The sequence below is a fragment of the Neolamprologus brichardi genome, chromosome 19, assembly GCF_056152115.1.
Source record: "Neolamprologus brichardi isolate AB-2024 chromosome 19, ASM5615211v1, whole genome shotgun sequence".
NCBI classification, from domain to species: domain Eukaryota; kingdom Metazoa; phylum Chordata; class Actinopteri; order Cichliformes; family Cichlidae; genus Neolamprologus; species Neolamprologus brichardi.
Genome location: NC_142122.1, coordinates 13,246,014 through 13,261,886, shown reverse-complemented (window position 1 = coordinate 13,261,886; position 15,873 = coordinate 13,246,014). Strand labels below are relative to the sequence as shown.

Genomic DNA, 15,873 nt, shown 5'->3' with positions numbered 1-15,873 from the left:
CGGGAGATAAGGATTCAATACAGTGATAACTTAATCCAGAGCACCAGACAACTTGGTGTAATCCAGTGGATCTGCTTAGAATTAAGAAGAACCTGAAGGATGCTATGACTTGAAATCAGAAAAAAAAAAAAAAAAAATTATATATATTACAAAAAACCTGCCTGAATTACTGACATGAAATTGTTATTTTGTGCTTAAAGCCTAACATAACACATATAGCGTAGGTAAAAAAAAAAATAGCATGGTGTTACATTATCCCTCAGAGGTTTGTAGATACCGCCTACATACACTGCAAAACCATGTACCAGCATCATCTGCTGATCCCAAAATGGATTTAGTACCAGAGTGTAATTCTAGATGAATTTCTTCACAAGGAGTGCTACTGGAGTTAATGTAGAGAGAAGATCTAGACAAAACTGCATTCCTGTCAGCCTCATCACTGTCACTGACCTTCCCCTGTGTGTGTGTGTGTGTGTGTGTGTGTGTGTGTGTGTGTGTGTGTGTGTGTGTGTGTGTGTGTGTGTGTGTGTGTGTGTGTGTGTGTGTGTGTGTGAGGGATTAAACCAGTGGGTCGGGCTGGTGGTCTTCCCAGGCTATTTTTATGAAGATGTCTGCTCCCCTGATCCTTTGGAAAACTGATCGGAGCATATGTTCCATGATTCAAATGCAATTAGTCAACCGTCAGTCAAAGACGGAGGTGAATTTAAATGTTTAAACGGGTAGGAAAGAACGAGAGGAGTAACAAGAGTATCGCTATTAGCAGGATGGTCGCCATTTAAACTGTCATTACTGCTCCTCCTCTCTTATTTTGCTGGGGATGGATTGAAGGCCCACAAGCACGCAGCTTCACCCTTCTGAAGTGCTGCCAAGATGCTCTCAATAGCCACTGAGAGGTCCTGGCAATATAGTTCAGTACCTGGCAGTCACAAAGCTGCTGGCACCTACTTCTCATAAGCCATCTGCAACTGCTTGTGTGTGTAGGAGGCACTGACAAAGGCCACAAGTGTGTCCAGACATGTTACAGCATCCAAATGACTAACTATCTCTGCTGTGGTACCACTGTCCAAGCTGATAATAGTGTGTCGAAAAGATTTAGCATTTTCAAGCTCAAATGTACTGTCTGTATACATGTGAAACTGATTTGGAAGCCTTACATCATTTATATGGTGGTCAGTCATGTTTCCCAACAGTAATCTTCTTGTGCTAAAGTTGCAAATCTCTCTGCTTTTTTGCATTCGGGGGATGAGACAACAAAGAATAAATCAGTCCAAAGGCTTAGAGATCAGCGCACCATCAACTCCCTTAAAAGGTGCAGAACGATGCAGTGAAGTATGTCCATTCTCCCCTGAGATCACTGCTAATAAGAGGGCCTGTATTTATAGAAGAGCCCCCCTAGTGGATACCCCATAATCCTGCCTGACCCCTTTTCATCCCTGCCCCATCCCTGTGCCTCTGCAGTCTCTGGCTTCAGTCTCATCCTCACCCTGAATCAACTGAGGTAGAGAACTCTTTAATACAACACTGTTGTTTTTTTTCCCTTTAAATTATTTTTGAAAGAAGGGGAAATTGCTTGTCCTCTTTACTTGCTTGATGAGAAAGAGGATAAATTGCCTGGACTATTATTACTTTTCCCTATCTCTCCTGTTCTTCCTTATTGTTCATTTTTTTTCTCCTTCTGCTCTCTTTGACCTGCAGCTAAGAAAAGCAAATAAGATGCCCACCAGCGAGCGTATAGACTGCCATTACTGCAAAGACTCCCTGCTGGGGAAGAAGTACATAATGAAAGAGGACACGCAGTACTGCACTAAGTGCTACGAGAACTTGTTCGCTAACAACTGCGAGGCATGCTCCTTACCAATCGGCTGTAACTGCAAGGTAAGGAAGCAACAGTGTAGACAGTGAGAATAGTGTAGTGCGAGATGAGAATGTGAGGTTAGCGGTTTGAGTCTGTAGATGAGAAATGTGGAAGGATTTCAGTTTTAGAGCTGTTAAATGAACCATGAGCCTTACAGAACATCAATAATAATCACATGCAAAATATTTGCAGGATCTCTCCTATAAGGATCGTCACTGGCACGAGCAGTGCTTCAAGTGTGGCAAGTGCAGCCGTCCTCTAGTGGAAAAGGCCTTTGCCGCCAAGGATGATTTGTTGCTCTGCACTGAGTGCCATGCACAGGATTACTCCTCCAAGTGTACCACCTGCAAGAAAACCATCATGCCAGGTACATGCAGTGATGATGGTGCTGGATAATGTCACCTGAAAGCTAGATCATAATATAGTGTTAAATATATATTCAGAGGTTATGGCTAAAATTTAAGGATAAGGCAGCAATGAATTGGTGAAACCTCTTAAAGTATCGACTTTGAAGCTACAATGAACAAAAGATATGCCTGGAAAAATGTAAATTCAACAAATAGTCATGTTTTTTATTACACACATGTATTTCTTATTGGGGAAAAAAGAGTTCAAAAGACTAGAATTTCTTCCTTTGCCTAAAATTCTTTCCAAGATTATTTCAGTTGCATCATCCCCTCCCTGCAGACAAAGCAGGCCAGCTTTGGGCCGCGGTGTGTTTCTGTCATAGAGGGACCATATGCTGACTAAGCTGCTCTCGTCCCGTGTGCCAGGTTCCCGCAAAATGGAATACAAGGGGAACAGCTGGCATGAGACCTGCTTCCTGTGTCACCGCTGCCAGCAGCCAATAGGAACCAAGTCCTTCATCCCTAAAGACACCGGTTACTTCTGTGTGGCCTGCTTCGAGAAGCAGTTTGCATACCAGTGCTCCGCTTGTAAGAAGGTAGGGTTACAGCTGAGTGGATTACGTGTATTGAGTGCTACAGTAAATCCCCCTGACTCTGGCATTTTTGTGTTAGTCACACTGCAGGGAGGAGAATAAAGGGAAGAAATGGGAATAGCACTGTATATCTCTTTTTGCTGAGCGCTCTATTTCTCTTGCTTGTGCTTCTTCTAGGCCATCACAACAGGTGGGGTGACCTACCAAGAGAAGCCCTGGCACCGCGAGTGTTTTCTGTGCATTGGATGCAGAAAGCAGCTGTCAGGCCAGCGCTTCACCACCAGAGAAAATTACCCCTACTGCCTGGAGTGCTTCAGCAACCTATACGCAAAGAAGTGTGTGGGCTGCACCAAGCCCATTACTAGTGAGTTTTCATTTAATCTAATACCAAGCAAGTGCTCTACTCCTCACATTTAAGCTTTTAAGTCTGTGTTGTCGAGGGAGCGTTAGCAACACAAGGTGATGATTTTATATTGACATGAATGCATGGCTCTCTGATGCGTGCAGGTCTGGCAGGAGCCAAGTACATCTCCTTTGAGGAACGCCAGTGGCACAGTGAGTGTTTCACCTGCATGCAGTGCTCTGTGTCACTGGTGGGACGTGGCTTCCTCACCCAGCGTGACAACATTTTGTGCACTGACTGCGGGAGGGACAAATGACCTTTACATGCCAGGATCACAGCTCTACCCAAATGACAACAACGCCTGCTGTCTGATAGAAATACTGTGGATCTACGAAAGTCTCGCACAAGAATGCCTTGCACATAAAAAGCCTTCAAGTCTCATTATTTTGGTGTGTTTGTTTTTTTTAAAAAAGAAAACATTATCTCTTGTATGTCACTCACACACACCCACACACAGATTTTAAAGTTAATCTTCTTGATGACAAAACAACCATTAGCTGTCTGATGCAGTTTATTGTACATCTGTTGTGCCTAGATATAAATGTATCCACACTAAAGAAACAATAAATGATGCATGGTTTTTGGATTTGCCTCAGGTGAAGTATGTCTTGCCATATAGATCCTTTTTTAGTACTGCTTTTGTTCATGTCATCATAACTTAATCTGCTCCGGGCCTTTTGTATATTTAACTCAAATTCCATAGTGAGGACAGAGGGCACAAAGTTCACTGTAACAGATATAGCTGCGGTGGTAGGTTTTTTTTCTGTTTTTATGACCACAGTGTCATCTCTCAGTCATCCTCGGGGCAATCATTGCTATAAAACAATCCCACTTGCTGTGTTTCTGTTGCCTCTTGACCTCATCACATCCATCTCACGGACGTTGTAAACAAACTCAAACAAACCACGATCAGCAGATCGCTTCTGCTTGTCCATTATCCACTGACCAAAGTGACCGCTTCAGCCCTACGCGCATACCAAGAACACAAGAAGCCATAACTGTGGCCACCTCAAAAATATCCATCTTCTTCACCATGAACTTGTAAAAGTTTGTTTTCTTGGTGAGGCTGTTGGAGGAGTTGTGTAAGTGTCCTCACATGGCAGGATGAGCAGTAAAAAATGCTGACATAGATTTCCTGTCAGGATATAGTCACATGGGGGGAGTTGTAACTTTTTTACACTTCATAAACTTGTAGAGGAATTAGAGGAAGGTTGGACAACAGAGAGGTAGGAACATGTTACTGTGTTTAGCTTTGATTTAAGCATATATCAGTGACTTTTGAAAGAACTCCTTTTTCTTCTGCTTGAACTGCATCCCATTATTCAACATTAATACTTTTTTGCAATGGCTTTTAGTGCCTTCAGACAAGCTCACATATATGAAAAACGAGCAGTCTCGAAAGAGGACAAATCCTGCATCCAGTGCCTTGAGTGCTATGACCAAAATGTTTACATAGGGACTAAAGATGCAACAGTCCAACACCTCATTCTGACAAGCAGCACAAATGGAGACAATAGCCCTGGCCTGACCAAAATCAGAGAAGGTAGGGCAAGAAAACTAGGCTCAAGCAACTCTGTAAATCAACTGAGGGCAGTTCCACTTTTCAACCATCTGCTGGTCCTGTGGGACCGGAGCGTTACTGCCCTCAACATGTTTTCCTTAGAGCCTGTTCCTGCTCTGAAGAAGATCCAGCATGTGTCTTTGTTTGAGGTGTGCGACTCATTGCACGCATCGGAGGCGACGTGTGTGCAGATGGTGACGTCTTCCAGCCGCAGGAAAGTGCTCCGGATCCATGTGGTTGGAGTGGACAGGTGGGAGGTTGTAAAGGAAGTCTCTGTGCTCCAAGACCCTGTGGCCTTGGCGGTGGATGGTGCAACTCTGTGTCTTGCCACCAGTGACAGGTACCTCCTCTGTGATATTCAGACTGGGAGCTGTGAGGAGCTCTTTCCTCATAATCACAGCAGGCAGCATGTTATCGTTACCTCACTGGGAGAAGGAGAATTCCTCCTGAATGGGCCCGAATTTTTGGGTAAGAGCTGCCAAAATATCCAACAGGCTTTACATTCATGTGCCATTATTCTTAGCTTCTAAAACAGCTCATTTTCTATCACTCATAAGTCATTAATCCATCTAGCCAGAGGATATTTATTTTGCCAAGATATCATTTCTCCATTCTCATCCCTCAGGCATGTTTGTGATGAAGACAGGGATATGCCAGCGCCCTCCCCTGCAGTGGCCTCAGGAGGTGCTGGCAGCCAGGGCATGTTTCCCTTACGTCCTAAGCCTGCAGCCCGAACTGTTGTCTGTTTACAGCATGTTGGATCAGCAACGCAAACAGACTGTGAGTCTCACTGGAGCAAGGGGTCTACTTTCCACTTCAGGTAAATCAGGTGACATCAGTTTCTCATCTGATCGCAAAGAGCATGCTTTTGTTTTTAAAAGACGTAGTCATGTTTGTCTCAGTTTGCTCAAATATAGTCAGTCGTTCTTGCACCTTCTGAGAGTTTCTAAAAACCAAAAGCAAATGTCCCCTCAGATGGTGTGTTAGTGTTCACAGAGAGAGACATTTTCAGCCTGAGCCTGGTGCCATTCGAAGAGCAGATCCAGGCACTTGTAAGGCACCAAAGGGTTGAGGAGGCCTTATTGCTGCTGGAAGGGGCTCAAAGCAGTCATCCACTTGACTCATACAAGGTGAAACGGAATTTATAGGCACACTGAAGGATGCAAACTCACATCACACTGATTTAAAAATATAGCTTTGGCGTTATCAGGTAGCCTCCAAATCTTTTACTTTTGCTGCCTGCTTGTGTGCTGCTGTAGCTCCAGCTGCTTTGTACAATCATATTGACTTTCAGATTCATGCATTACAAACCCAACTGGCAATGCATAATATGGTTTGAATTTACCATTGATCAGACTGTCAAAGCATAGACTTGTTACCTTACAGAGAGTATACGCAGGTATATTCGATATCGGTGAATGCAACTGAAGACAGCAGATTGACAGCGTTTGACTTTTAGCGTAATCTGTGCCACATCTCAGCTTACAGGTTAAAGATGAAGAGGCTAATTAACACAATCATGAATCATAGACATTTCCCATTTTTCTGCTACTTGTTTTTCTTGAAGTGTAACATTTTAGCCTCAAGAGAGTCACAGTGTCTTCTGCCTCAGTAATTTCAGTTCACATATTGGTGCGTTAAATATGCTCATACAATATGTGCCTGGTTTAAAAATAAGACTATTTTCCCCTCGCAGGAGCTACAGAAGGCCATCACTTGCCTGGCTGGATTTGCTCATTTTTACCAGGAGGGTTTTTCCCAAGCCAAAGATCTATTCATGTGAGACCAAACTCCCTCTCCCGTAACAAAACACTCCAAAATACATGCTAAATAAATCTCAGAACACTGCTTTAAAGATGTGTACTTTCTGCTTCTTCCATATGAAAAAATGTATACTTATTACCCACTTGAACAGTAAAGGTGAGCTGGACCCGAGAGAAATCATCCGCCTGTACCCGGATATGTGTCTCAGCGAAGACTTTCAATCTCATCTTGATCAAATAAACAAGGGCAGAGATCTCCAGCTGCTCAAGAAGGAGGACAGAAACAAATTTCATCATTACCTGGCCTTCCTGGGAGATTTTCTCAGAGCAGTAAGGGGGACAGAGAGAGGCCTGAAGTGCAGTAAGGAAGTGGACAGCACCCTCCTGAGGCTGTATGTAGAAATGAATGATGATGAAAAACTCCAACAGCTTGTTGCTTTTCCCAGTAAGTGCAGTCTGGACCTCTGTGTCCCTGTTCTGGAGCAACACCACAGGTGAAAATGAATCATTATTAGTTATACAAATGATCTGAAATCATACCTATAAATCTGAATATTTTGCTTAGGACACAACCATGCTTTTGATTTTAGATTATTTATTTCAGATAATTTACTTTTTGAGAATCATTTTGACTTCTTTTGTTTTGTTTTGTTTTACAGATTTTTTGCTTTAGGTTCCCTCTACGAAAGCCACGGGCTGCACACTGATGCAGTAAAGGTACCCCCCCCCCCATCCAAAAAAACATCACATATGTTCACACAAACTTGATGTATGAAAGCAGTGTATTTTAACTGGTTGTATTCTTCCAGACTTGGGTGAAGATTACAGATGGCTTGTGTAAAGATTCTTCCTGCTCAGATGTATATGGACACATCGTGGCGACTCTCAGTCAGCTCAGAGACAAAGACACCGTGTGGGCATTTGCAGATTGGACTTTACAAAGAAACCAAGAGGTGCCTTTTTCATTTTTCACGCTCACTACCAAACTGCAGAGGGCAGAGTTGTACAATATAGCTATGTATTGCAGACACAGAAAAGTGACAAATTAAAGGAAAATCTGAATTGCTTTGTCTGATTGGTGGAATGGCTTCTTCCAGGACGTTGATACCCTCATCTGCAGTAGAGTCACTCAATGGTTAAATACATGTGAAACTGTTTGAATCACCTGCAGTGACCTTTAAGGTTTGGTAGTGCATTGAACCACTATCATCAAAACACCAAATGAGGGGTTATCTTTAGAAAGAATCAGAATCCATCCCTCCATCAGAGTCTGAGAAATGCTAAATAAATAAATGGTAAAGTGCATTAAAGCTGCTAAAGTGATTCATGGTCCCACTCCCATGCTTTACTAAGAAACAGTGAGGTGTTTTTTTCCTTTAATCTGTCTCTGGTCTACATAAACCATATACTGTATATGTGGACATCAACCAGTGATTTATGTACTCCTGTTTTGAAGCCTTGAGCTGATAATTTTGGCTGTCATCGTCTTGTTTTAATGAAACTGAAGTTGATGAGGGTGTGGCAGATATGGTTGAAAAACCAAGGGCCACTGTGTGCTCATATGGCAGCAATTTGTCAAACATAAAGTCAGAGGTTTTTTTTTATGTTTAAATTCTTGTTTTAAATGCCGATAAATCCCATAAGATTATCGGAATATAAATGTATCTGCGACTGTATACGTCAACAGCTCTAAATGGCACCACCTTTTTTGTAGAAATTGCCTTATAAACCAATTTGTAGTGATTAAATACATTTTACTTTATTTGATAAAGACAGGTGTGCAGATTTTCATCAAGCGCCCACCAGATGGTCAATTTGAAACACAAGATGTCCTCACATTCTTGGAGACGTTTCCACTGGCATTGATTTTCTATCTTGAGTACTTAATCCATGATTTAAGTAGCGAGGTGGGTACACCAACAGCTCCTTAATCTAATAACCTAAATTAAATGCGCAGACATGATTGATGTAATCTGCCCCCAGGAAGAGAGCCATCACAACCGTCTGGCCCTGGCATATGTTACTCAGATGCTGCAAAAGGAAGATGAAAGAGTGAGGGTGACCAGAGGGAAGCTGCAGCAGCTGCTATGGGAGTCCAAATTCTATAACATCTCCACAGTGTATGGTGTGTGAATTAGTGTGCGTATTAAAATAAATCATTGTGGAATTAGCAGCAAGTTAAAGTAAACGTCATGATTTTTAACTCATTGCAGACAGAGTAAAGTCAACAACCCTACACCCAGAAAAGGCCATTCTCCTTGGTAGGTCTGGTGAACACTACCAAGCACTGCAGATGCTTGTACACGTGAAGAAAGACCTCCAGGCTGCAGAGGCCTACTGCTGCAGGGCAGCCCAGGACCAGGACTCACAATTCAGGGAGGTCCTCCTGCTCACTCTTCTCCAAATCTACCTGAGCTCCAAGGATCTCACAGGCGCAGCTGTGGATCTTCTTAACAGCCAACCTCACGTTTTTGCACTGGAGAAGGTACTCCAGCTCCTTCCTGAGTCCTGGTCTGTTCAACTGGTCTCTCAGTTTTTAGTCGTATCCCTCAGGGAAACCTTCCACCAGAGGCAGATGGTGAGATTGCAACAGGCTCTTGCCCGGGCGGAGCTCCTGAGGCACAAGGTCACTTGGGTGAGTTTAATGATACAGTTCACATTTTTCCTGCAGTGAACACTGAATTTCTCCTTTTTCTTTATGAGCCCTGTTGCACTGTTACTCTCTCGTCTGCAGATGCAGGCCTCAAAAACAAAGTTCAGAGTGGACAAGCAGCAGAAATGTAGAGTTTGCCAGGGAGAACTTACAGAACCACACTTTGTCCGTAACCTGCGAGGTGAGGTGGTGCACATAAGCTGCATGGGCTACTCTGCATTATAACAACGGACTCAGACTTTTTTTCTCACTGGACTTCTAAGAATCTCATTCATTTTTTACATTTCTGCTTCCAACCTGATGATTGATCTGATCATAGAGCCAGACTCTACCAGAATCAAAGTCAAGGACAACTTTGCTACTAAGATTTTAAAAATTCAAACTGGAAAAGAACAAGCAATGCAGTTTTTGAAGGCAACCATTTTTAGACAGATTGTAGACAGCAAGAGCAATAAAGTCAGTTGGGAAAAACCCTAAGGGGTCTATATTCACTGATCAGACAGTGGTATTTTACATGGAAACCACCTGTGGTCACCCTGATGACCAGAAGGAATATGGCCGTCCTCCACTGCTGTATATATACATCCCTGCCATCATGGTTTCCACTGTGTATATTTGTGTACACAGAGCTGGAAATAGACAGTCAACAACCGAGAGGCTGCACGTGAGAGACTTTTTTTATTCAGCACAAGCATTAATAAACGTTTATTACACCCTGAAATAGAAATCACAATTGCAGGTTTAAAACTGGAACGTAAACACTGTGGTCAAAGTTTTGAGTCACTTTAATTTAATAAACTAATTTTACGAGCAAGCAAATGACATGTCTGCACCATCTATAGAATATTTTTCCCCAGCATCATTCCTGTATCATTAGAGAGCTTCCAAAAACTATCACACAAACTCCAGTGCGTCCACATGTACAGCATGGAAATCATCTGAACACTTAAACATATATCATTAAAGTCATAAAGTATTTGTCTGTTTGTGCTGTAATTTTGTCATTAAGGCTAACCATAGCAATTTCTTTATTCTGATGCATTTTGAGATAAGCGCTCAGGAGACGCCTAAAGCAGCAGCACTAACTCGGGCATGTGGTTGGACTGCTTAAGGTTTCAGCTGGAGCTGAGTGACTAATTGTAGTACAGATAAATTGGGAGGGGGAGGGGGGGATTTCGTTGTTCTCACTGCAGGTCTTAAAGTTCATTTGATGTTCCACAATGTTGGTCTTAAGAAGCGTTCTGGGAGGGTAGCTAGGATTAAGGGCTACACGAATAATACACTTGACTTAAGCTTTAACTTGAAAAGTATCCACCTGGGTGGATATATTTAACTTCAGGCTCTTATAAAAATGACGTGACTCATAAGACCCCAAAAAACTGTATTTTTAACTTCTTGCTTTCATGTGGATGCAGGAAAATTGCCACATCTCCTCCTTCATATCGGCTCCTTATAATTTTAACAATCAACGCATTTAGTTTTATATCTTAAGCAATCTTGGATGGACAGCTGAAAGATATGAGTGTCCCCCCTCCCTTGATTCTTACTTGTTCCTCTCAGCTTATATAGACAGACAGGGAAGGCTGCTTCCATGTCATTGGCTGATCTTTGGGTTGTGCTGATGACCAGTAACCACTGGGTGGACCTGGGCCCGTGATTACATCCACTTCTTTCCTTCTCACGGATATCCTCAGGGACCGTTAATGCTGTTTTGAGCACTTGTGGTGATGCTGTACCTCAAAAAATGTTTTTCCCACTTTGATTGTGTTGACCAATAGCCATAAGTAACCACAAGGTAAAAATACACAGGCACAAGTATAAATACGTCTTCGTCCACATAAACTAAGGCTGCAGAAAGAACATTTTGTGCATTAAACTGAGTTAAATTATTGTAATATTTCCAATTTGGTGCAAGCCTGGATCATCCAGGATGGCACTGATGATCATTTTACATAAAAGAGGAATGGATTGGATGCAAACATCAGCAGTTATGGAGGAAAGAGTGGTAGGCACCAGACGTTGGTTTCCCATTATAAATATCCATGTCACCACAAAGTCAGCACGAGAGAGGAAAACAGGAACATTTTCTGCTTTTGCTTTTCTAAATTTAAGGAGGAAAAGAACTGTCTGATGTCTGGATTTTTGCATGTAGCTGTATACATTGTTTTGGACTTTTTCTCTCCAACACTGTTTTTAGCAAATTAAAAATATACTTGACATTGTTTTGTCCCCTTGCTATATGAGAATCCTATATTAAGGTGACAAAAAAAAAACCTTTAAAAAATGTCTGTCCTCACACACGAAGTTTGAGGTCACGCAAAAAATGTAGCATATGACATAAATATTAATCAGAAATGCTGAAACTGACAGTAATTAAAGAGATCGTTCTTCATAAACCATTTATGAATTTGCGCAGACATACAAAGGCCCATTTTCAGAAGTCGTCACGCCGAAAACTGTTGATTAAAGACGCAATAAATTCTGCTAGCAGAGCGTCTGGTGCACCATTCTGTGTGAGTTTAATCATAGTCTCAATGTACCTCAAAAGAAGGGGGAACTGCCAAAGGTTTTCACACAACAATATCAACCACTCTGCACACCAACACAATTGTGCCATAATGGGTACCATTTAATGAAACTGCCAGTTAAGGACCTGTGAGGCATCTCTGTCTCAACCTAGAGACTGATTTACTTACCCTCTGTCTCATTTGTGCAGCAGGGCCTCCCACTTTGTTCTTTTTTGGTAGGAGCCAAACTTTGCTGCTGTGTAACCTTGTAGGAGTATGAAATCCATCGTTCTGAGGCAATTTTTGCCATTTTTTCACGAGTTTCAGAATAAAGTACTTTTTGAGGGGCGTTTTGATTATCCACTAGGCTGATGCTCCAGACGCTCAACTAGCCAAACACATGATCAGTTTTAAGCTCTGCTAACATGACTAGAAAAGAGTTTAGCCTTTTTCATGCTGAACTGCATTGCAGTTTAGCATTGGAACATAGGAGCATTATTTCTGCATTTATCTCTGTATGCCGTGATAAATCCTGATCTATATATCTGATAAGTTCTGTATTTGCTTCCTAAGAGTAATAATTTCTTTGAGTGATCTCGGTAGAAACTTACATAAATGACAATAAAAAGATTAAGCTGTTGTCTTAATACTAAATTAGTTACTTGTCCTCCCCTCACCCCAAACCAGTCATGCCAGTTGGCTGCCCTACTCTGAGCCTGGTTCTGCTGGGGGTCTCTTCCTTTTAAGGGGTTTTTTCCTTCTTACTGTTGCCAAGTGCTTGCTCATAGGGGGGTCTTCTGATTGCATTATGTATTATTGTAGGGTTATACATTTACCTTACACTTTAAAGCGCCTTGAGGCAACTGAGCCCTTTGTCAGATTGGCCTCCTGTCTAGGTGCACCCTGTCTCGCACCCTATGAATCAAAATCAGAATACTTTATTAATCCCTGAGGAAATTATGTGGTCACAGTTGCTCCAAGACAGTAAGAACAGTAACTAAACTAAATTAAATAATACAATAAATAATACAACTAAATATATATGATTGAAATGGTAGCTGGGACAGGTTGATCCCTGAAGGATAAGTGGAATAAAATGGATGGATTGATGGAAACAACTGTTGTTGTAATTTGTTGCTATATAATAAAAAGTTGAAATGAAGTGAAGTAAATTGTTTATCCAGCTATCTATTTTCTTAATTACTTCAGTATTTAAGAAAATTAGTTGTTAATTACCTTAAAAGTTATGACGATATCTCTGTGTACTCCTCATTTTGGCAACACCTCTAAAAAAAAAGCCTCTGTGGAACATTATATATTTAAAGTTATGAAAATTGCAGCAGGTACCTCATTTAACAAAGCCTCTGGGGAAAATGAATATTCTGTGTTTCTCTATGTATCATGCATCATATTTATAGCCAAAACCACAAATTACTGTATCATGTCCCTTATGACGTATTTTTCTGGCTTGGTGGTTGACAAGAGACAAGGAGAATCTCAATTTGCAACCTTTTTGGTAGCAATAATGGTAAGGTAGCAGAAAACCTAAACGATTGCACTTAAAGTCCCATTTTACCCAGCAATACTAATTCTGTAGATATAGCTGAACAAGCATGGGAATAAACAGCCAAAGAGGATGATCAAAGCATAACTTTTTTTAACTCCTAAGGCAACATTCTCATTTTCATTGCGTGCTACCTTGGGGTTTGGCAGAAAGCCACTGGGTTAAATGTGCAGGGGGGCCCACTGGAGACAGTAAGAGCAGAGACAGTGACCACAAGCACCCACCCTGCCCTGCTGCTCCAAGGCATGGGTTATATGCATCATACTGTGTCATATAGAGAGTTTACAAGGCCCATGCTGTTTCTCTTTACCTCACTCAGCATTTAAGTATTTTTATAAGGGAGCTATGATATATCTCAATTTTGTTAATAACTTTCATAATAATCATGTTTGCTGCTAAACTCTGAGCTATTTGCCTCAAGATAATTAGTTTACCTAAGAACTAAATAAAAATATAAGAAACTGGTAAAGGGACTGCACCAATATTTTGCAGGGGTACAAAGGTTGAGAGGGAACAGTGAGTTTATTATCATCATTATAATTATTATTTTAGGGGAAATGGGGAACTGAATGTGTTTTATATATCAAAAACCTGCGTTCTGCATGCATACTTTTGAGTGCATAAGCAATTTAAGCTCACCCACTTTTATACTCCCACCACTAAAGCAAACCACCATGTATAATGTAAACAAATATTTTGTTCTTTATACAACCAGGTGATACAGAGCAAATATGCAGTACTATGTCTTGAACCATTCCTCATTTCTTCTTATTTTGTTTCCAATGACCATTTTCAGATGAATGTTTTAATTTTTTTTTTATTTGTTTCTTTTGTTGTTGTTGTTTTCTTTTGTTTTTATTCCCATTTCTCTAGTTGAGTCTGAAAAATCCCAATGATAATATAGTTTGATAGACATAAAACAGTTTTTGCAGCAACAAGGTGATTCCAAAAGAGCTATTAGCCAAAAAATTTATCTCAGCATTGAATGTAGTGTGACCTGACACTGAACAGTGTCTGAAAGTCATCTCTTAGAAATAGGCTTTTTCTTGACACGGGATGTGAGAGATACATCTGGCTTTTCAATTGATCCACCTACTGAAGCTTCATGAGAAATGGTCTGGAGAGTGGCTGTCAAGAAGCCATTTTTAACGAATGGAAAGAGGATGAAAAGGCCGAGGTATTACAAATTTAATAAGAACTGGACTGAAAATCAGGGCGAAACAAGTCTCATGCAGTGACGAATTGAAATTTGACATTTTTGTTTCAAATTGTCATCGACATCTACGGATGAGGTCAGACACGTGCAATAGTGAGCGTGTACCGTATGGAAAGTGTCTGATTGAACGCTCCCAAGCGCACTGCCAATGCAGTACAAACATACTTGGACAGAAAACACACAGTGGAACATTATCAGTCAGGACTGGCCTCCCCAGAGCCTGGACCTCAATAATATGGAAGCACTGTGGGATTATCCTGACAGAAAACTGATAAGATGCAAAGAAGAGCTTGGAGATAAGTAATTCTCCAGAATTTCTTTAAGCTCTCGTTTTGGTCTCCACCAGCTGCTGAGGGGATGGTCTGGCTCTCATGGTGCAAACTCTCATTTCATGCATCAAAACTATTAATAATACTTTGAAGCCTTGCTTTGGGATATTGCTGCAAATAAAAAATAACATATAAACAAGTAAAACATTTAGTTAAACACTTCAGCAAATCAGTTTCATGGTCTGCTTTAAACTGCTTTGCCCCTATAACATAAATCTAAATCAACAAAGACAAGATAAAAACATAAAGATATCTTTCAATCCACCTTCCCACCCCACTTTCAAATAAACAGAAAGCCTTTTCAAACACTTCTTTCATTAACCTGAAGTCAGCCATAAATAGATAAATTCTGAAACAACTTAATTGGCATTAACTTAATGATGTGTACTTTGCGAGCTTAATGGCTCAATTTTGGATGAAGAATGAGAGTTGGGTTTTGGAAAGTGTAAGCTGTTTGGCAGCTGCATGTGTTTACACTGCTCTTTTCTAATGAGAGAACTTCAGGTGGAGAGTTAAGTACTCAGCTCATGGGGTCGAGCTGTGGCCTTCCACCTGGTTTGTGGAATTTAGAAGCTCGTTTCTCACATCCAGGTCTATCAACTTTCATGTGTGGCCCATTTGGCTCTCTGGGAACAGAGGCAAAGGGATCTGCTGAGTACTCTAAAAGCTGGTGAGAAACTGCAGTTTGGTCCAACTGCTTTATTGTTAAAAACTGATTCATATAAATAAACTGTATCGCATATAAGCTGAACAAGCTGGAGGTGATCAATTTAGTCCCACAAAAATGGCCTTTTCTGTGTGAAAGAAACATAATTAAAGCTCCAACAAAAGAGAGGACGTGCGTACTGCACCGACTTGAAGATTTATCTGTGAGAGTGTGCCTTATGTGGTCTTTGACATTACTGATTACAGAGCACGTGCTACATCAAGTTACTGTTACTGTACCCTGGGAACGCTGAAACGTAAGGCCATACATAATTAGACAGTTAGCACCAATCCTCCCCTACATATAAACACTCCCTTCACCACAACAGATAGGCCAAGCAGTTAAAATTGTCCCAACAGCCCCAATATCGTCTCTT

At 41.2% G+C, this 15,873-nt stretch overlaps 2 protein-coding genes across 2 annotated transcripts; both read left to right on the top strand.

Moving 5' to 3' along the window:
- Positions 1-1,406: 1,406 nt before the first annotated feature.
- fhl5 (four and a half LIM domains 5) lies at positions 1,407-3,592 on the top strand. The gene is made up of 6 exons (XM_006798418.2): positions 1,407-1,498; positions 1,696-1,875; positions 2,048-2,222; positions 2,629-2,798; positions 2,973-3,159; positions 3,303-3,592. The coding sequence occupies exons 2-6, from the start codon at positions 1,714-1,716 to the stop codon at positions 3,452-3,454; spliced, it is 846 nt and encodes a 281-aa protein (XP_006798481.1). The 5' UTR covers positions 1,407-1,498; positions 1,696-1,713; the 3' UTR covers positions 3,455-3,592.
- Positions 3,593-4,417: 825 nt separating this feature from the next.
- Positions 4,418-9,736, top strand: si:ch211-266g18.9 (transforming growth factor-beta receptor-associated protein 1). Its single transcript, XM_006798417.2, has 11 exons — positions 4,418-5,227; positions 5,385-5,579; positions 5,735-5,889; positions 6,456-6,538; positions 6,675-7,016; positions 7,182-7,239; positions 7,332-7,475; positions 8,295-8,429; positions 8,506-8,647; positions 8,736-9,157; positions 9,257-9,736. Exons 1-11 carry the CDS (start codon positions 4,543-4,545, stop codon positions 9,398-9,400), a joined length of 2,505 nt encoding a protein of 834 aa, XP_006798480.2. The 5' UTR covers positions 4,418-4,542; the 3' UTR covers positions 9,401-9,736.
- The last annotated feature ends 6,137 nt before the right edge of the window (positions 9,737-15,873 follow it).

Excerpts from the sequence above, each read along its gene's own strand:
- fhl5 (XM_006798418.2), top strand. The coding sequence starts at position 1,714 with ATGCCCACCAGCGAGCGTATAGACTGCCATTACTGCAAAGACTCCCTG. Across the intron at positions 2,799-2,972 it reads AGTGCTCCGCTTGTAAGAAG|GCCATCACAACAGGTGGGGT; the intron begins GTAGGGTTACAG and ends TGCTTCTTCTAG. Across the intron at positions 3,160-3,302 it reads CTGCACCAAGCCCATTACTA|GTCTGGCAGGAGCCAAGTAC; the intron begins GTGAGTTTTCAT and ends TGATGCGTGCAG.
- si:ch211-266g18.9 (XM_006798417.2), top strand. The coding sequence starts at position 4,543 with ATGGCTTTTAGTGCCTTCAGACAAGCTCACATATATGAAAAACGAGCA. Across the intron at positions 5,228-5,384 it reads GAATGGGCCCGAATTTTTGG|GCATGTTTGTGATGAAGACA; the intron begins GTAAGAGCTGCC and ends CTCATCCCTCAG. Across the intron at positions 7,240-7,331 it reads TGCACACTGATGCAGTAAAG|ACTTGGGTGAAGATTACAGA; the intron begins GTACCCCCCCCC and ends GTATTCTTCCAG.